We start from the raw sequence: 22,310 nt of genomic DNA on the forward strand, positions 1-22,310 counted from the left end.
AGAACAACTACCAGACTTTTAGAAGACATCTGAAGGCAGCCCTCTTTAGGGAAGCTTTTAATGTTTAACAGACTAGTGTATTTTAATACTTCATTTGAAGCCGCCCAGAGTGGTTGGGAAATCCAGCCAGATGGGTGGGGTATAAATAATAAAATTATTATTATTATTATTATTATTATTATTATTATTATTATTAAAGGTAAAGGGACCCCTGACCATTAGGTCCAGTCGTGGCCGACTCGGGTTGCAGCACTCATCTCGCTTTATTGGCCGAGGGAGCCGGTGTACAGCTTCTGGGTCATGTGGCCAGCAGGACTAAGCAGCTTCTGGCGAACCAGAGCAGCACACGGAAACGCCATTTACCTTCCAGCCGGAGCAGTACCTATTTATCTACTTGCACTTTAACATGCTTTCGAACTGCTAGGTTGGCAGGAGCAGGGACCAAGCAACGGGAGCTCACCCCATTGCAGGGATTCGAACTGCCGACCTTCTGATCGGCAAGTCCTAGGCTCTGTGGTTTAACCCACAGCGCCACCCGCGTCCCATTATTATTATTATTATAAACATATATGAACCTCCAGGTTCAAAGGCAGTTTGCTTCTGCATACCAGTTGTTAGAGCAACAAGAAGAGAAGTTTCTTTCCTTCAAGCCCAGATTGTACCTGGGAGACCACTGTGGGAAAGGGTGCTGGAATAGATGGGCCTTTGTTCTGATAGCGGCAGTACGAAACAGTAGTGCTTCTGAATGTCAGTTGATGAAAACCACAGAAGGGGCGAGTGCTCTTGTGCTCAGGTCCGGCTTATAGGCTTCCCACAAGCAGCTGATGCGCCACTGTGAGAACAGAATGCTGGACCCCTGGTGAGATCCAGCAAGCTCTTACTTGTTTCTTATATCCAATTAGTTTTTCATCATCTCCTTTGGCACAGACCAGACAAACAGCGTTCACCAGAACCTTTCATGTAAAAACCACCACAGCGATTCAAGATGTCTCTGAAGCAAAGATGTGTCACAGTGCAATGGATTTTCATTTAATTCTCTGCCCCTCCTAAGCGAATCGCTCGCTGGATCAGCAAACCTGTCTATTTCCAGGCTTTGGCGTTCTGGGAAGCTTAGCGTTATTAAACAAGAGTTTGCCCACCGCCGGTTCAAAGAGCATTCTCTCCAGGGTTTGGTTCTGGTTTGATTGTTGTGTTTTTCAGTCTTGGCTAAATGGGCAGCCAACTTTTTAGCTGTATCTTAATTCAACAGAAAGTATTTGTGCTTGACCGAGTCATGGCTGTATGCTTCGATGCATATGTTGGGGAAAGGAAACGGGCATGAATTGTGTATGCACAATCCGTGTGGGCAGAGTTTTCCAGTCTGTGTTAAATCCAGAGGGGAACAATGCTGGTCTCCACCTTGTGCCTTTTGTTAAAGGGTTTAGAGTTTATGAGAATCCTATGTGAGGTTAACTTTTCCACACATAATATCCAACTCACAGCAAGTACGATAATCACACACTAATTCTCAGTGCTCCCATCATGTAAGCACTTGCTGTGCGCAAAACTTGGAGGATGAAATCCGTTTTTTCTTGGCCCAGACAACTAGCTTCTGCAGGAAACCCATCAGCCAGTATGAATTTCAACCAATTATGGCTGTGCTTCAGTTTCTTCATTTTCATCATCAGTGTTTCATGTTCCTTCTAGGCACCCATTTGTGTTTTCATGCAGGTGTTTCCTCCCATCCATGGAGTGCATTATGGGATTTGTAAACTTAACCCTATACAAAGACCAGAGACGGCCAACGTGGTGCCCTCCTTTCAGCTACAACTCTCATGACTGTGGGACTAGGGAGCTGGCATGTAGCAACATCCACATTAGGTACCCCTGCATTAGACATAGCAGCAATTTGTCATTAAGAAGTTTTCTGAGTTGACTGCTATGTCCCCTTGGAAGAGCTCTGTACATTGTGGGTGAGCAACTTCACCTGCCATCCACACCAGCCAGCACAGGCAATGGTCCAAGATCATAGAATTGTTGAGTTGGAAGGTACCACATGGGTCATTTAGTCCAATCCCCTGCAATGAAGGAATCTTTTCCCCAACGTGGGACTTGAACCCTCAAACCTGAGATTAAGAGCCTCATGCTCTACTGACTGAGCTATCCCAGCAGGACAGTTGTTCCCCACCCCTGCTGTATGTGTTCAGCATGCAGTGAAACAGTGCAAGTGTTCATATTGTATGCTCAAAATCTGTGACCTGGTGCCTGAAGTAGCTTGACACCCGAGATCCCTGTATGTCCTTGTTATGATACCAGATAGTCCCAGCTCAGTGAAGTACTTAACACAGGATTCGGATTTAGATCTGTTAATTCAAGGCTATTGGGTAGTAGTCCACATATAGAGCTCTCCAGGAAGCTGAACCTCGTGTTCAGAGCTTAGTAGCTGTGCAGCTCAATAGAGCCCCTGATTGGCATGTCATGTGCTGCATGCCATGTATTCCGGTCTATTTTTTCTCAAGCATTGCCTAACCAACAAAAGCAGTAGATTAAGCTCCTGCTTAATCACGCCACTGTTCAAGGGGTACAAGTCGTGAGCTGCAAAGCCTGCAGAGGCTCTGACTGACCATATCTGAAAGATTAATTTCTCCTCTAAGATTAGCTGAAAACATCTATTCTGTGGGTGTGCCATGCCTCCATGCCAAGATGGTTAGAGCATGGTGCTGATAATGCAAAGGTTGCAGGTTCAATCCTCTTATGGAACAGCTGCATATTCCTCTTGCATTGCAGGAGATGATCCTGGTTCCACAACAAAGACGGAAAGCTGGCTCATATAGTTCATGGCCAGTGCATCAAATGAGTTGAATATGTGAATTGGCCATCACAGAGCTATCACCACAGACAGGCCTCCCAAATCGGCCCAAATGCAGTGTTTTTGAATTGTGTTCATTCATACAAGGTGCTTCCAGTATGGGCATTTATTGTGAGACGAGCTCATGCCCATTTTCTGCTATATTAATAAGCGAGGGGGTTGTCCAAACAGAGTCTCTTAAGTCTAAACTACCTCACAGAGGAGTTCAGTCGGAGCCTGAGTTACAATACTACTGGATTGCCTAACCGTCTACAGCAAGTGTGGGGAAGCTTTGGCCCTGCAGCAGCTGCTGATCTGCAGTTCCCATCAGCCTCAGCAGGCATCCCATCAGAGATGATGGGAGTTGTAGTTCAGCAGCATCTGGTTCCCACACCAGGTCTATAGCACCTTTGCAAGGGAGGAGGAAGGGCAGAAAAGTTGGAAAAAATGGTCCTGCCTCCACTGTCCCCCTTGATCCCACCTCCAGTGCCCCCCCTTGGCCACCCCACCAGCCACCACTGCATTGCCCTAGGCTGAGCAGTGGATCAGTCAAGTGGGGGAAGAGCCATAGCTCCCTGGCAGAGCATATACTCTGCATGCAAAAGGTCCCAGGGTCAGCCTCTAGCACAGGGGTCAGCAACCTTTTTCAGTTGTGGGCCGGTCCACCGTCCCTCAGACCTTGTGGGGGGGCGGACTATATTTTAACAAACAAATGAACAAATTCCTATGCCCCACAAATAACCCAGAGATGCATTTTAAATAAAAGCACACATTCTACTCATGTAAAAACACGCTGATTCCTGGACCGTCCGCGGGTCAGATTTAGAAGGTGATTGGGCTGCATCCGGACCCTGGGCCTTAGGTTGCCTACCCCTGCTCTAGCACTTCCAGGTAGGGCTGGGAAAGAGGTCAACATAAAAGCCTGGAAAGTCAAGGCTAGGCAGTGTCACCAGTGGTCTGACTCAGTGTAAGGCAGCCTCCTTTGCTCCCAAGAGAAGGAAAAGGACTGCTGGACAGAAAGGGTGTCAAGGAGATCCTGGTAGCCCAACCCCCCCTCCCCATTTCCATCTGAGGCCCTGAGTAGGAGGTGAAGGCATTCTCCCGATACCCAAAGCAATATAAACCCTGCACAACGCAATACTCCACATTCCACTTCCAATTGGTCCAGAGTAGTTGGAGAACATGAGCTACGTGTGACTTGCAGACACTGAATGAAACAGAGAATCGGGGATGGTCTTTTTTTTTTTACTATCACAAGCACTGCCAAAAATAGCCCATGCATATTCGTGCTTGTCAAGGTGACACAATTTTCCTCCACCTGATCTTGCCAGTGCCAGCCTTTGTCTTCCTAACCATGTATTTGTCCTTGGGCTGAGTGCACACCATTTAAAGCAGTGTTTCCCAACCTTGGGCCGCCAGCTGTTTTTGGACTACAACTCCCATCATCCCTAGCTAGCAAGACCAGTGGTCAGGGATGATGGGAATTGTAGTTCAAAAACAGCTGGAGGCCCAAGGCTGGGAAACACTGATTTAAAGGACATTCTCCCCCTCCCCAACAACTGAATCATGAGCATTGTTTGTTGTTGGTGCTGGGGATTACAGTTTGGGGGGGGGCAGGTAAACCAGTTCCTAGGATGTGGAAGGGGGAATGTGTTTTAAATGTATGGTTTGTATGCAGCCCTTGGCTTCCTAACTTTATAGGCTGCTACTTTTGGCATTGGCTTGCTTCTGCTGCCTAAAGTTTCAGCTCAGAGTGGCAGCTGGGTCCGAGCCAGAAGGCTTGCCAAGTTGCCTGATGATTTATTGGCTTCTTAATATTCTTATTCAACTCGTTCAAAAGGAGTGCTCCTCATCTAAGCAACAGCCTACGAAAATTTATAGCTGAAAACCTTGGTGGGGTTTCTCATCTTGACCTTTTGGTAACTTCTAATATTTCACCTGAATATTGTTTTGCCCTTTTAGGATTTCTCTGGGCTCTGGTCTAAAACTCACTGGGGTAGTAAACCTGTGTCTAGACTCTGGTAATTCAGAGTGAAGGTGAGGCTCACATTACTAGATGCCCAAGTAATCACTCCAAGCGTTCAAATAAGTTGCTGGTTTTCCTGCACAGATTTGTAGAGTTTCCTTTCTCCACCTCTGTTCTTTACCTGATGACAAGTCATCCATCAGCAGGTATTTGGGGGCCCAAACAAGAGAACTCCACAATGTCTACATCCGATCACATTCACCATGTTTACTCAGAAGTTAATAGGCCTGCTTACAATAATCGCTCAGACACTTTCAAATACTTCAAAATATTAAAATGTGTTCATCAAACAGAAGTGCCTCTGCATACTTACTCCTTCTAATAATGAACTTGTATGCTTGCATGCCCAATTCTATCATTTTGGTAGTGAAAAATATCTCAAAAATAACTTGGCAGTCTTGTACTTGCAGGATTGCCTAAGCTTCCAGAAGTATACAAGTTTGGAATTTAAATGAAAAAATGCTTTTAAACCCCAAAATGGGATTCTTGTACCTTGAACAGGGCTTTCAGCTGGAGAAATTTGAAGAGATTATCTTCACAGGTGTGAAAAGCAGAACCTGCCGAGTTCTGTAGATCAAGCTCCTATTAACTGTTAATAGTGCAAGAACACACCAGGATGATTATTTCTGGTCGGTTGGCAGCCAAGCCCTCATCCAGGTGACCCTGCCATAGCCTAAAGAAAGATTTGAGAATTTAATTAGCATTAATGAAATCTCCCTCTTCGTTTCCTTCTGGCATCAATTTCCCCTTCTTTCTTCATTCCTTAAACTGGCATAATGCAGAACCCTCCACAGCAATCACCATCAATGTCAATAGTGCAGGGCACACCTGATAAACTGCAGGCCTGGAAGGAAAAAATGGCATGTTGAGCTCGCATTCGACTAGCAGCAGCTGTGTCTTCTCTCTGCCTAATAGGAATATCACTTCCTTTCCACTTTTCGGACCTGCTCCAGATACAAACGTCAGCTAAACAGAAATAAAGAGCCCAGCCCTGCTATCCGTTATGCTTATGTAACTTTCATCAGTTTTCACAAGGCTTCAGGCCAAAGTCAGCTAGGTAATTTTAGACCCTGGACTTAATGGTCTTATGTACATGGTTCCAGGTGCTTGTTTTATTGTTTTCAACTTCAAAAATGTAGTATCATTTCCTGCTACAAAATTGTGCGTGAAAATGTGCTTAGCTTCAAGGCAGCAGAAGCAAACAAGTTTTTATTCGTGTAGTCGTGATGGTGCTATGATTTAAGTGAGTTTAAAATGCAAAACTGCACTCACTAAATCTTTCTAATGAGAGGCTGGTAAACTGGGGGTTTTTGTTCTAATGCAGGGGCGGCTTGCTTTTTTCAGGCTGAGGGTCGCGTTGACCTAGTGGGGGATGCCAAAGGGGGAGTAGCCAAACTGTAAAACTGGTGGCGGCAAAAACTACGGTTCCCTAGGCTGTGGGTAGGAATGGGGGAGAAATTGGATTCAGTTTGTATTTAAAGGCAAACCTACATAATCTTCACATACTGGACCAATATGTGAAGCGAAACACAGTCGTTCTTCAAAATTCGCACTCCTTTTAATTTTGCAATCCACTTCAACCAGCCAAGTAAGGTGTGCAAAAATGCATAAACTCAAGTAAAGGTGCCTAAAAATCCATGCATTTGTGAAAACGGCATATAAAAATGCATTATATGAGGGGAAATTGCTTTCCAAAAATGTACCTATTAGGGGAAATTGCATACAAAATTGTGTATATTAGGAGAAATTCGCTGATAGGTTTTCAGGAGGACTTTTTTTAAAAAAAAAAGCAAATTGATTTGGAAATGTGGAGAATTGCATTAAGATTGGAAAAACAAGAAACAGAGAAAGCAAACCTGACAAGTTTGCCTGTGCCTAGCTGTGGCACCTTGACTTCGGCCTGGAGGTTCAGCCATGGCTGTGCTGCTGGTTGTTTGTAGTTTGGTCCTTCCTTATACATCAGTAAATAAGCCCAGGACCTTGAATGTAAACAGCCTTACATAATTTATCCATATAAGCATGAAGCATGCTGGTAAACAAACACCTGCAAATAAATTATACACGTGGCCACAAGAGCATCCACTACATACTGATGAACTGTTGTTCTCTGCTCTGTATTACATCTTTGTAACAGCCTGAGGCTATATTTCTTTCCCAGGTTTTGATTATATAAAACCTTACACTGGTGCCTCCAATAACATTCTGAATGTGTGTCTTTGTGCTGCACAGTTATAGGTTCACCTTTATTTGGGGAGTCACGACACTAGATGGCTCCAGAATACCAAGATACAGTGTCCTTGCTCCTGTCTCAACAAACCAGTGAGTGACTATATTGCTCCATCTATTGCTCAGGGTTCTCTGTAAGCACCAATATTTATTAATATGATTCAGACATGGCAAAGCACAGCATACACCTTGAGCCCAGGACTGCTCTCCCTGAGACTGTAGCTGAAGAGTTCCCTCACCAATTTGGGAACCTTGGCCACTGAATCAAAACTTGCAGGAAAATTAAGCTTGGGTGATATTGTTGAATTATTTGCTAATAGAAAAGTCTGCAGAGCCCTGTTAAATGTGCTGCAGGCCAATAGACTGATGATCAGTCATAAGCAGTATGTTTTCATTCAAATGTAATAGCACTGTTAAGTAAGTAGTTTAGTAATGTATCAGTGCTAAAAATGTTAAGTTTGTTTATTTTCACTCGGTTTTGTGAACAGTGTTGTTTTTAATAAGCGTATTAGCTATCCCATTCTGATAAATGCTGTTCATTTATTTTCAATCTTTCCCAGCCTAAGGGAAACCTAAGCCACTTCAAAGCTTGTTTAAAGAAACTAGCAACATTTGGCCTGTAGGAAGATTTAGGGAGGGCAGTCTTTGATCGTGCATCTTGCCCCAGGCCCAGCACCAGCTCTCACCTGCCAGCTTCCACTAGATCCATCGCTAGACATCAGCCAGCTTCCAACCAGGGATAGAAGTTGCCTTAAAACTGCAATCCTGCTCAGGAAGAAGACCAGGCAATGCTGAATGTTGCAGCTGTTACTGGCTGTGTTTTGTTGGGGAAGAAGGTAAAAGGCCCACCTTTTATCCACTCAGCTTAGGAGGCATCATCATAACCTCCTTAGGCCTCACAATTGTGGATAGAGTGATTTGTGGGCCATATTAAGCTAAATCAGTGGTTCCCAACTGGTGGTCTGCACATGACAACACAGCATGACAGCACAGCATCCCAAATGACTTGCGCCGTGCTGTCACGCAAGTCATGTAAGATGCACATCCTGGTTGTTGGAGGCTTTGGTGACACCATTTTCATAACAGAAACTTGCACAAAAATATCAACATTTTCAAAAGTAAGGGGTCAATGACTTGGCTTTTGAAAAACAGGGCCCTCTCAGTATTTAGCTAATTGGGAGCCACTGATCTAAATTATTTATACACAACCCCTCACCTGTACCGATTCCAGGAAGCAGCATTCCATAAAACTGTTGTAGGGGCCCTTGCTCAGCACAAGGGCCACACTTCTTTGTTGGGAACGTTCCAGGGGCCGCATGCCAGCAGTGGGTGGGGGTCAGAGACAAAGAGGAGTGGAGCAACAAATTTGATTCTTGTCTTTGTACAGGGGGCTCCATTCCAGCTGTGCAAAAGAAGGGAAATCCATGCACTCTGTGGGAGTGCTTTTTTCTTTTTCTTTTTTATTTCTGTGGTTTTGTCTTGTTACTAGACTGCATCTCACATTGATGCTTTATATGCCTTACAACACACACACACACACACCAACAGGAGGACAAGGAGAGCTTTTGCAAGCTGAAGGAGTAAGGAGAGAGGATGGGGCTTGGGAAAGCTTCAAATAAACCAACATAATCACCTCGTCAGTAGAAACGCCATGTGGTTCCTGCAAAGGAAATGAAGGAGCAAGTAACCTGCAAAGCAAATTTTTAGACAGTGCAAATGAGGCTCGAGGCAGCCTTCTAACCTAACTGTGCAGTCCAAGCAAAATTGGAACCTGCAATAAGTGTTACTTATTTTTGCATCTTACACTGCCACCTTCAGGCCCTTTGCAGAAGTTTTAAAAATATTTTTATTATTGCTATGAAAATGTATACCAAGTGATACAACAGAGTATTAAGAGTACTGAGATTGAGAGGAGTAATACTGCAGGAGCTGCAACATTTGAGGGGGTGGGAAGGCGGCAGGATAGATGGGTGAGTTCAGAGGCCCCTATCTTGCTCCCAGAGCTACTTTTCACAGGGAACTCAGGGATTGGTAGCTCTGAGAGGAGAATGGAGCAAACTAACCCTACCCAACTCTTGGCCCCCTTAACAAACTACAGCTCCCAGAATGCTTTGGGGAAGGCATAACAGTTTAAAGTGGCATCATAGTGATTAAAACATATGGCATGAGTGTGGCCTAAGAAGCTGACAGGATTGCCACTCCCCGGGCTGGGTGTAAGTAAGAAGACAAGGCAGGTAGGGCTGCCAGAAAGCAGATTAATGGAGCAGCCTCCATCATGGAGGCTATTTCAGCCATTATGCCAAATGGCTGAATCTGGGCTAACAGCACAATCCCACTTCTCTCTGTGTGTTGTATGTGTATGTTCAATCAGATATGATTAGTATTTATCATCAGCAGAACTATTCTTATATAAAAATAACTTAAGGCACGGCCAGTTCCCACAACTTTGAAATGAAAAAGCAGAGTCCTCCCGATGCTTCACAAAGCTGACCTTCCTCCAGCAGAGAGGACTAACTCTACCTTATGTAGCAGCAATTTTATTTTATTTTATTTTATTTTGCTGTACAGGATTAGTCTTATTTTCAGCACCTGGGGTCAAGGAGACCTCCATTTGTGTAAGACGGACCCGATTTCTCAAGGTAACGTCATGAGAGGAAAAAATTTAAATTTGGAGACAGAAGCAGAGTTCTCGCTCCTTAGCAACTGCACAAATACATTTGGTGTGTTGGGTAGGGACAGCAGTTATTTTGCAACAGAGGGGCCACGTGTCAAAGTCTACAGGAGCCTGCAACGGTGCCCAGCAATTTCTTCCTTTTATGGTCGATGGTGAGTGACCCCTGGCAGCTGGACATCTGAAGAGCAATTATTATTTATTGCTTATTTGACCAGAGTCAGTATGAACACTTTGGGTGGGGGGGGGGGATGTGACCTTCAGGGTAGGGACATACCCACTGCATTCAGCAAGGGATAGAGAGGCCACGAGTAAGGTATCCTCAGCCCCTTAGTTGAGGGGAAGTGGGACTGAGAACTACTAAAGGAACCTGTTTTTTACAAAGCCAGACCCTGGATCCATCTAGTTCTATTATGCACTCTGACCACTGGCAGTGACTCCCGATGGGCTTCAGACAGTTGCCCAACCATGCTGACCCTTGATGCCAGCCTCAGTCTTATACAGATACTCCCTCTTCTAGTCTCTGTCTACTTTAAGTGCTCTGGTTATTTCACCAGAGCAGGGATGTGGTGGTGCCATGGTCTAAAAACTGCCGAGCCTCGTGGCTTACTGATCGTAAGGTTGGCAGTTCAAATCTGTGTTACGAGGTGAACTCCCATTGCTCTGTCTCAGCTCCTGCCAACCTAGCAGTTGTAAAGCATACCAGCGTGAGTAGATAAATAAGTACCGCTGCAGCAGGTAGGTAAATGGCATTTCCATGAGCTCTGGCTTCCGTCATGGTGTCCTGTTGTGTCAGAAGCGGTTTAGTCATGCTAGTCACATGACCCAGAAAAGCAGTCTACAGACAAATGTTGCCTCTCTCAACCTGAAAGCGGAGATGAGCACCGCACCCCATAGTTGAATTTGAGTGGACTTAACCATCCAGGGGTCCCTTAACCTTTATTTCACCAGACTGCAAAAAAGGGTGAAGAATTTCTGAAAGAGGTGGTGAGCAAAATCCAGAGTAGCCACACAACCCAGTGACAGTGTAGGATCTGAGGAATCAGAAATAAAGATCTCAAGGGAGAGAAGGAAATTGCCCTATGCCAAATCAGACCCTTGGCCCATTAAGCTCAGTGGTTCTGCACTAGCTAAGCATGGCTCTCCAGGGTTTCAGGCAACAGCCTTTCCCAACCCTATCAGGAGATGGAGAGGGATTAAACCTGGGACATTCTATGACTGAGCTACAGCCCTTCCCGTGGTGGGCATCAGGCTAGTAACATATGTTGGCATGCCCTGGCATGTTGAAGTCCATCCTCGGATGAAATAATTTCCTTCATGTTTAGGACTCTCCAGGCTTAATTAACATTTGACATTAAGCTTAATTATGTGCTCAAAGTCTTGAGCTGTCCAAGGCATTGTATAGTTCTATTTGTTTTCGAGCCAGTTCCTCCACAGACATGCTGTGGAACTAGTCTTGTAAAGAAACACACATGGAAAATATTACATTGGCATGAGAATTCTGCCCAGGGCAGACATAATTTTTTACGAGCAGCGAAGGAAGTGTCCCCCACTGTGTTCAGTACAACATGCATTTCTGCATCAGGAACCAGGATACATTCTCAAAAGCTGGTTCTTCAAGCCTTTGCTGAGGTTCAGTGTGAACTGAAGGAAGTATAGCCATGGAGAGCACCTATTGGATAGTACCTGTGACATCACTAAATGCATCTTGCCACCCACCCCAAATTCCAGAGCAGTTTTGCAATGTTTTGAAATATGCTTTTTCCATAATATTATGATGGCTGACTGGGAACAGTTATGGACCACAGGTATGAAATTTACGGCATGTAATGCCTTAAGAGAGAATATAATGAAAATGATATATAGGTGGTACATGACACCAGTCAAGCTTGCAGAAAATTTATCATTTGCCTGATAATAAATGTTGGAAATGTAAAGAGACTGAAGGCACATTCTTTCACCTTTGGTGGACATGCCCAAGGATTAAGACTTTCTGGGAAATGATCTACAATGAAATGAAAAAGGTATTTAAATATACTTTTCTGAAGAAACCAGAGGCCTTTCTCCTGGGCATGGTCGGCCAATTGGTGTCAAAGAAGGATAGAACTTTCTTTATGTATGCTACAACAGCAGCAAGAATACTTATTGCAAAGTACTGGAAGACACAAGATCTACCCACCCGGGAAGAATGGCAGATGAAGGTGATGGACTTCATGGAACTGGCGGAAATGACTGGCAGAATCCGAGATCAGGGAGAAGAGTCGGTGGAAGAAGATTGGAATAAATTTAAAGTTTATTTACAGAAACACTGTAAAATTAAGGAATGTTAGAAGGAGGCTGGAATGAAGTTATGTGGCTTTAGCAGAAATATTATAAAGGATTAAGTAAAAATAGATTGTTAATGGATGAAAGGAGGAAAGGTAAAGTTACATTATATTAAGATAAATTATAGGATAAAAATTGGGAAAGATGGAAAGGATTTGCTGAAATAGCTAACCGAACTAGAACACAAAAAAGGGAGGTGCGAGGAGGTCAAGGAAACAAGTAAATGAAAGATAAGTTATGGGAAGGTTCGTTGTGTTTTTTAATTGTTTCTATTTTTCTGCTTTTCTGTTTTTTAATAAAAAAAAATTCTATTCTCTTCTTTCTTTATTGTGATGTGTTGTCAAGTTTTTGTTTAACTTGGAGTTATCTCTTTCTCTTTTTGTAACATTTAAAACTTTAATAAATATTATTTTTTTAAAAAATGAAAGATGCTTTTCATTATTTTATAAATGAAAATATTATATATAAAAGCATGAAAATATTATAGCTATAAAGGTCCTTAAAGTGGACAGCCTACTTAATACATGAGGGAAAGGCAAGATTGACTGCTTAAGCAGCATGTAGGTCTGGCATGTTGTAGGGCCAGAAAGACCCCTCAAGTGAAAGGTCCACTGTGACCACTGTCCAAGTGTTTCTCTTTTGGACCAGAACAGGCCATACTGCAACTCATAAAGACTGAATTCCACAAGTTTCCTTAAGAGAGAAAGATCCTTTCAAACTGAAAACTTTACATTTATCATTATATACTCTATTGTGGTGTTTAGACTGAACCCAGGAGGAAATTTTTCAATGACTTGGCTGGTTTTGATAACTTACTTGTAAATAATTCACTTTCTGCCTAACCAAGAGAAATACGTTACTGTCAGAATTGCAATATTTTCTTGGCTGCACAGAAACTGAGAACAAAATGTATTGCAACAAATGCCATAAACTGTCAAAATGTACATATGTATTAAGATGTGTCTTTAGACATATGGACTGCCTACCATCACCCTGTTTGCTTGTTTTCACTTCTGCTACAGTTTAAATTAATGCTGTATATTATTTGCAAAGATGCTGAAGTCTTGTAACGATGTAACTGGTTAAACCAGCTGTTCCTATTTGGGTGAAGTTCAGTTCCCACCACCCCCTAGATATACTGACTGGGGCTGGCGGAAGTTCAAAAACATGTGAAGGTCACCAATCTGGGAGATGCTAGGTTCAAGTGTTGGCCTTCATTCAGCTGGTAGATCAAGACCCACTCTTGGGTCACAACTCAATGTAAGCCGGGTGACAACAGTAGCACAGCCACCATAGAAATATGCTGTAAAAAAATTAAGAAGTGGGTCTCCAAGATGCACAAAGGTGGGTCCTGAAAATCTAAAGCATCTCCACCCATATCGTTCAGCCTGGACACTGAGGTCCAGCTCTGAGGGCCTTCTGGCAGTTCCCTCACTGCAAGGTTACAGGAAACCAGACAGAGGGCCTTCTCAGTAGTGGTGCCCGCCCTGTGAAACACCTTCCCACCAGATGTCAAGGAAATAAGCAACTATCTGACTTTTAGAAGACATCTGAAGACAATCCTGTTTAGGGAAGTTTTTAATGTTTGATGTTTTATCATGTTTTTAATATTCTGTTGGGAGCTGCCCAGAGTGATTGGGGAAACCCAGCCAGATGGGTGGGAGTATGTATGTATGTATGTATGTATGTATAAATAAATAAATAAATAAATAAATAAAATTATAATTATTTATAATTATAAAAGGTTGAAGACTACTGGGTTAATCAAAACATATTTTGACTGACTGACCTGGATAGGTCAAATGATTCAACCTCAATCTGTTAACCACTACCCATCCAGCCAGGTCCTGTATCTATAGCAGTGACTAGAGGAGGAACGACGACTGGGAGGAATGCAGAGAGAATAAACACCAATGTGCATGTGGATACCTTCATCTGCCCAAGCTGCAACAAAACATGTCTCTCCTGCATTGGTCTCTACAGCTACATAGCCTGCCCTTCCCTGGTTCAAAAAAAAAACAAAAAAAAAACCCTTGTTTGCAGGCAGACATAGTAGGAAGAAAAAGAATGGACAGTTCTTTCTACTGTTCCATTAGAAGAAAATAAAGCAACATAGCCTAGAAATAGCTATGAATCCAGTACAGTCTCCGTGTTCTATTTCAAACTTTTCTTTTTTTATCTAAGTCAGTGAAAGATTAATCAGGCTCTGTGCATAACAAATAACGTCATGTGGATAATTAATCAAGAGCTCTAATAGGCTTTTCAATGCTTGGAGAAGTATCCATTCATTCACCTAATTATATGAAGAGTAAAAGTCAGCGCCAGAAATTTCTTCCATAATTAGATTAAGTCTCTTGATCGTGATACTTTTTAAAAGTTTATCAGCCCTTGCCTCCTTATTTCTTACTTCCGTTTAAATCTGGCAAGTAAAAGTGGCTTATCTTAACACTTTGCTTTACCCTTTAACATTTCGCAGGTGAAATCTGCATATTTTACAACACCGCCAAGCTTGACTATCGGAGGACTCCACCGTTCACCTCTGGCTGCTGTTCTGTTTCATTAAAAATTTACTCAGCAATTGCCTGACCTATGAAGCAGTGCAGAACTGAGCATGACAGTTTATTTGTTCCATTTATTTCCTGCCTTTACTCCAAGGAGGTAAAGGTGGGGCATAGTTCTCTTCCTAAGCATCCTCACAAGAACCCTGTGAAGTAGGTGAGACTGTGACATAGTGACTGGCTTAAGATCACCCAGTAAGCATTGTAGAACTGCAGAGTTGGAAAGTCTCTTCCGTCCCTTTCAGCCTGGCACTCTGACCAATACAACACACTGGCTCAAGTAAAATTAAATAACTTTCAGTAGAACATATAGACCCACTTACAAAATAGCTGCAGCTTAAACTTGTCTAGATAGGCAGCGATGAGGAATGTAGAAGCACTAGCATTTCTGTGTCTCTCTGTGTCCATTTTCACAATGTGCACTGGAGTCAAGGTGCATCTGTCAAACTGAGATTAAGCTTCTAGAGAGCAGGGTAAGGGAGCTGAGCCCCCCCCCCCCCAGAACTGTACTGCATATTTGAGCAAACATTATTTTTAAAAGAAATCCTCAGCGGTTTCCCAAATGAGAAAAAAAAGGAACAGCGAGTACTTGAAACAGGGAGAGAAACGAAAAAACTAGGCCTGTTGGAGTGTCTATGAAAGTGCATAATTGTTACGATCCTCTTTGTTGTTTTGAGATCCAGCATGTTTTTCAGATGCTGCCTATAGCGAGCATGCTGGCCTAACATTCGCTTTTACGCCATTCCCGAGGACAGCATTGTTATCTGTTAACAAGGCTCGTGGGGTGCTGGATTTTATATACCAGCAGTACTGGAATCAAAAGAACCTTTACAGCTGACTTCAATAAAATCAGGACTTCTAGTTCCACTGCTGTATGAGAAGTACAGAGAGCAGGGGAAAGCTCACAGTTAGCTGAGCAAGTACATTATGCTGAGTAATACATGTGCAGGAAGCTTGGTTTTCCGCAGTACAAATTATAGAGCAGCAGGGAGGGATAAGAAGGGCACAATGGGACTTCCATTTCTTTTTCCTAGTGTGCATTCCTCAACCCCCAGAGCTTATTTCGAGGGTGCAAGAGAGGAAGTCCTGTTGCCCGCATGCAAGTTCCTTGTGCCAGCAGTGCTGCAGCATTAGAAACTGCTCTAGGCAAGGAATCTGAGCAGGAACAGAAGTAATAAGTTCATTGGGTCCAGAGCCTGGCATGAAGCATATGTGAGCAAGGAGCAAGTGTTCATCAATAGAAGATTAAGGTAGAGTCTGGGCGAAAGGTGAAGCAATGGGAGAATGGATGCAATTATACTGACTTCCAGCTGTCCAAGGATTCAGCAAGAGGGCGCCAAAACACACCATTCTTAAGGCATAGTTTTGTATGTCATTTTAGGCACGAATCAGCATGAAGTAGGAATATGGGCACCGTTTGTGGCTTTGTCTTGGATCTGGCTAGCATCTCCAGATGGATGGATACTATAGATTCCAGAAAGAGAAGAGGGACAAGTCCCAGTGAGACTAACCTCAAAGACTGGTAGATTAACTTTGCACTGTAACAGATGGATAAAGCAGGATTATCAGGATTGTCAGGAACTGAGCAAAAGAATCGTTTTAGCTATTTAAGATCTGAAGGTGTGTCAGCAATGTTTGTCAGTAAAGTTTGAGTTATATACTTAATTTTTCCAGAAACTGGGGGGGGGGGGGGAACGGACCTCTGAAAGCTCAATTTGCATTTCTCCCCTGGATTGGTAGAAAAGTACTTTAATCAGGACTGATAATCCTGATGCTTTAAGGGAGGGGGCACAACATGAAAATCTGATTCTTTACATTTTGTGGTAAAGGTTATCCATACAGGAAACAATCTGATTCTTTAAGAAACCTCCCCAATTTTCTTTGAAAGTTTAAAACTAAAATGCTTTAAGTACTGGGTAATTTTAGGTTGTAGGGACGCAGGTGGCGCTGTGGGTTAAAGCCTCAGCGCCTAGGACTTGCCGATCGAAAGGTCGGCGGTTCGAATCCCTGCGGCGGGGTGCGCTCCCGCTGCTCGGTCCCAGCGCCTGCCAACCTAGCAGTTCGAAAGCACCTCCGGGTGCAAGTAGATAAATAGGGACCGCTTACCAGCGGGAAGGTGAACGGTGTTTCCGTGTGCGGCTCTGGCTCGCCAGAGCAGCGATGTCACGCTGGCCACGTGACCCAGAAGTGTCTCCGGACAGCGCTGGCCCCTGGCCTCTTAAGTGAGATGGGCGCACAACCCCAGAGTCTGTCAAGACTGGCCCGTACGGGCAGGGGTACCTTTACCTTTACCTTAATTTTAGGTAGGATAATTATTCCCCTAATGGGACATGAACTGGAGAAGCATTCTGAATATCCAACGGCCTGAAAATTAACCAGCAATGTTTGTGATCCTATCGTGCCTGTGCTACTTAGCACTGTCCACTCATTTCAATGAAATCTGCATAGCCACCTGCAGCACCACACTTGAAATGAATGCAGGCAACACAGAAGCTTTTTGCTTCATTCTTTTCAACTGTCTGCAGCCTGTCTTTCTGTGCTGCTTTTGAACTGCTAAAGTATACGTACCAAATTGCTGCTCTCGGTTTTATATCATTTGCACAAAATTCCAGTCCTCTCAAAAGAACTGTCTAAAACGAAGTGGCTCATTCTCATCCAGTATATTGAGATTCCCGTCATGAAAGTTAATCATCTATTACTCTGCAGCGCCACCTAGCACACATTGATTTAACTGTGCAAACTTTAAAATGCAATTTTGCACTAGATTTCACTGCAGGCAGATTTACACGCTATACTATTCCCATGATGTAAATCTGCTGTTAGTAAATTTGCTGTTAGTATGTATGTGAGGGTTTTCCACAACAGCCATAGAGCTAGCTCATGTGTGGGCTGAATCACACTAAGAAGTGTCCAGATTACTGCCAGTCATTGTGGTTGCCATCTGTCTGTCTCGGAAGATAATGGAGGAGTGCGCCTTTTGGGGTGAAGTCCAACAGTTGGATAGGTACAGTTCCTGCTGTGGCTGTAGAGGCTGACGCAGGAGGCATGTGTTTTGTTGCAGCTGTCACAGAGGAAGGCGTCCTGTTGTGCTGCTGCCATGGTGTTTATTTTCTCTGCGCTCCTTGCTGCAGTCATTCCTTCTCTGGTCACTATGGATGCACAACCTGACTGCCTGTCTCCAGGCACTGCGGTCTTCTGCAGGGAATTCCCGCATGGCAAGGTTGGTGTTGCATGGTAGCAGGTATCTTTGTAATGCAGAGTTGGTCTACCAGTCATTACTAAGGAATTTACTGCAGAGGTACAGGCTTCCTACAAGATGTGCACAATGGGTGGTATTAGCCACATTATAACAAAAGTCTGTAGAAACCGCCAGTGTAGATGTAGTACAAAATGTAATATGGAAAGCACGAATGCCAATAGCGAACACGAAAACACACATTCAAATCAACCGTAAGAGCCAATGGTTTCTCAGGAATGTAATTGTAGTGATATACATCTAAGATTGCAACATGATTTTGAGTTGCAGCCTAGCTAGGCCATGTTTCTTGAACCTAGACATTTAATTACACAAATGTCTACATTAGCAAGATCAACTGATTGGACTGTTGAAATTATATTTATAACACATATATCCTAGCATTCATCTAAGGTCATGCACACAGATAATGGGGAGGGGTGGGTGTGTAAGGTATGTTCAGCTTCAACTGTAAAATTGCATCACATGTCAAAAGTCTCTAGCATGCTGGATAAAGGCACTAAGAGGGAGAAAGAATGAATGTAGTATCACAGCCTATTAAAGCTGTTAGAAACATTACCCATTTTACAGTTAAGCCATATAGAGTGGTATCCAAGTTGGAGTCCAAATAGAAACACTGAAATCAATGGGATTCAGTTAGTCATAATTAACTTGTCCAGTGATCATAATGATCTACTCCAAGATGACTTAGTCAGGTACCATCCATATCACTTTGTATTTTCCCCTAATTTCCCATAGCTTGGCTAAATACCACTATCATGCTCTCTAAAGCAGTGGTTTTCAACCAGTGTGCTGTGGCACCCTGGGCTGCCTTGAATGATGGTCAGGGATGCTGCGGGCAACACTGGCCTCTGTTGCTCTTTCCTTCCCTCCCTCCTCTGATGCCCTCTCCCATCCCTGCCTTTCAAAGACTTGCACAGCTGTTTGTTGCAGCAGCCCTTGCTACAAATTCCCCAGGCAATTGGTGCCTCTGGGGCTGGGTTGCCAGGAGCTGAGGCAGTTGGGAGTAGCTGTGGCAGTTGTCTGGAGGACTCCTAAGGAGAGGGGAGATTGAGGCTGAGGGAACACTCCACAAGGGAGGGTGTTTGAAAAAGGGTAAGAGGCTGCCAGCTCAGCAGGCAAGGGATGACATAACTGGGCTCCTGAGCCCCACAGGGGTGCCGCAGAAAGAATGTAGTTGGTCAAGGGAGCTGTGAACTCAAAAGGGTTGAAAACCCCTGCTCTAAAGTATCCAGAAAAGATTTCATTGAATTTCTAGTACACATGCACTCCACCCTACAAAAAGTAGCCCTATTTCTTTTCATTTAGAAAGAAACAGGATCAGTCATAGCTAGTAAGTGTATGAAAAGGGGACAAGAACAGTAAAGGAATACTGTATAACAGGAGACACAGTGCCATTAGCATGCATGGTGCTCAGTACTTCAATCTAAAAGACTAGATGTGCTTTTCTGTTTAAATTTTATTGTAGTATTCTATTGATTATGGCATGATTTCATATTGTCAGCTGCCTCAAGAATTATTGTGACCGAGGTGGGACATGAATGTTTTAAAGTTCTCTCTGTGTAAAAGTTCACTACTTAAACTCATAATCAGATACTTTAAAAAAGATGATTTGGGAATAATAAATTTTATAGCAAGCAACAACTGAAGTGAGAGGGACTCCCCAAACTCCAGCTTTCATCTTCATATATCTAACGCCTGTGTCTGCAAAGAAATATTTGGGGTGGGGAGAGTGTGGACAGTATCTGTTCAACTATCAATAATCACATGACTCTCAATCTCCCTCCTATTGTGACCTTTATTGCACAGCTGTTTCACCCTATTTTCTGTCCCAAATCTCCAAGTTCTGTTTGACATCATGAATTCTGAACACAGAAAAAAGCAACGCAAATGCTTGTGAATACCTTTATATGTTCAGTGTGCCAAATTATTTTTGATTTATGTATTTATTTTGCAGCACTGAGGAAGCACATGTTCTGTTAGTATTCTCCCAAGATCTGTTAGTTGAGTATACATATGAGCTTTGAACCTCATGCCAGAGGAAATTTGTACACCGATACAGAAGTACAGACATAGAGATGAATACTATAGCACACAACAGACACCATCTTCTTCTTGTGCAGAAAATGGCTCTTTCCGAAATCCACTACTAGTTGGGTTCAAGCAGATATGAGGGGGGAAACCTCAAGTTATTGGTTATATAAATGTCTACCTCCAAGTTATTTAGGAATGCCTCTCTCACGTGATTTTATAGCTCACAACCAAGTAGGTCATAAAGAAAAGATGGAGAGTCTGGAACTAAAGGAAGAGATGAAGTGCTAGATAACAAAAGTTCCCAGCAATAGTGTGTGGGAGAAAGCAAAGTATGTGTGCAATATGTAAACCCCATACACCCAACAGGACTCAGGAGCAAATATTCTCCAAGATGTAGAGGCAGCAAATGGCATCCAAACTGATATAGTGGGATGCAGAAAGAAGGAATACATGAGAAAGTTGAAGAGTGCTGTCTCTCAGCTTTGTTAAGCAAAACACGTAATTACTAAAGACACACAAGGGAGATGATAGAGAAAAGTGAAGGGGAGACTGCCATTTTCAAAGTTCACTGAATCAGTGATGTTCAATGCTCTCAAGAGTATTAGATGATACATAAATGGAACCTGATATATGCCTTGATGTGCCTTTTGTCGCAGCTTGAGACAAGCATCAATACTAGTAAAAGGAAAAGTACTAGAGATTCAAAAAAAAAAGAAGATGTAAATAAACCAGCTTATTACGGAAGCAATTCTTCTGAAACGATGTGAGTTGCATCTAAGATTTTCTCATCAGTAGATTCATTAAAAGTAAAAGGCCTAAGTTAGTGATGTCCATTAATTGCATTGGGTCTTCTTTGACCATGACTAGCATCGGCTACAACCCCATACGACTTTTTAACAAATCGACGCACACACACATTTGTCTTTTATAATAATAATAATAACTTTTTTTCCTAAAAAAGAAATTTCACATATTCCAAAAAGGCTTCTGCAGGATTCTTACAAATATTTTCAGCCACGACAGTGATCAATGAAACACTTGAATAAAAACAGACCGCTATTGCTCTTAGAAAACATCAATACTGGGGGAACTCTTCGTCGATTTTGCTAGCCCATGCCATCAGCCCTCCCCTGATATCCTTGACAGAAATGGGACCAAGTCCATTCTGAGACAACCCCTGCAATATTCGCACAGCCTTCTGAGAGTCATTTCCCAATTTGCAGACCACGTAAAGGGGGAGAGCCGCACTGTCACCTGCCCCTTGCCTCGCTTCTTGTATCCTCTGCCGCAGGGACTTCAAGGATCCTTCGTCTCCTCCTTCCAGCTTACTTAAGGGCACGTGGAGGGAATGCGGCAGGCGGCAGATGTCCACTTCCACCGGCGGGCGCACGTCCACCAGCACGTGAGGAGCCCGGCTGTCCAAGACCCTTTTGTACTCCTCCACGGACACCCTCTCCTCGCTGCTCAGCAGGTGCAGCGCCCGGCACTTGTCCGTTGCCGATGACCCGCAGAATTCCTCATAGTCCTGGAGGGCGGTCACCGTGGGGTGGTCCCCGCACACAGCGCACCTGGGGTCCCTGGGCCTGAGCTTGATGTGGCGGAAGCTGCCTTCCAGGGCGTCGAAGAGCAGCATGGACCCGTGGCACGTGGTGCCCATGCCAGAGGCGATCTTGATCACTTCCAAGGCCTGGAGGGTACCGAGGATGCCCGGCACGACCCCCAGGACCCCTCCGTCGGCGCAGTTGGTGACCGTCTCCGGAGGGGGCGGCTTGGGGAAGAGGCAGCGGTAGCAGGGCCCCCCTCGGTGGTTGTACACCGCCAGCTGCCCTTCGAGCCTGAGGGCGCTGGCGGAGACCAGGGGCTTCCCGGCCAGGACGCAGGCGTCGTTGACCAGGTATCGGGTGGGCACGTTGTCCGAGCAGTCGGCCACCACGTCGTGGTCTCGGACTAGCTGCAGGGCGTTGCTGGGCGACAGGGCCAGCTCGTAAGGCACGCAGCGCACCCGGGAATTGAGCTCCCCCAGCGCCGAGGCCGCCGAGCGCGCTTTCGGGGTGCCCAGGCGGCTCTCCCGGTGCAGCACCTGCCTGTGGAGGTTGTCCAACTCCACCACGTCCGGGTCCACCAGGCCCAAGCGCCCCACGCCCGCCGCCGCCAGGTACTGAGCCACCGGGCAGCCCAGCCCTCCGCAGCCCACCACCAGCACCGAGGAGCCCGACAGCCGCAGCTGGCCGCTCACGCCCAGCTCCGGGAGAACCAGCTGCCGGGAGTAGCGCCGGATGTCCAGCCGGCTCAGCGGGCCTGGCGCCTCCTGGGACTCGCCGCCGCCGCCGCCGCCTCCCAACACGCTCCCCTCAGCGCGCTTTCCCGCCGCCATGATTTACCTCAGC

At 44.5% G+C, this 22,310-nt stretch overlaps 1 protein-coding gene across 1 annotated transcript; it reads right to left on the reverse strand.

Moving 5' to 3' along the window:
• Positions 1-19,816: 19,816 nt before the first annotated feature.
• Positions 19,817-22,298, reverse strand: MOCS3 (molybdenum cofactor synthesis 3). Its single transcript, XM_079979662.1, has one exon. It carries the CDS (start codon positions 22,295-22,297, stop codon positions 20,999-21,001), a length of 1,299 nt encoding a protein of 432 aa, XP_079835788.1. The 5' UTR covers position 22,298; the 3' UTR covers positions 19,817-20,998.
• Between the last annotated feature and the right edge of the window lie 12 nt (positions 22,299-22,310).

Source organism: Podarcis cretensis (genome assembly GCF_951804945.1).
Source record: "Podarcis cretensis genome assembly, chromosome: 6".
NCBI lineage: Eukaryota > Metazoa > Chordata > Lepidosauria > Squamata > Lacertidae > Podarcis > Podarcis cretensis.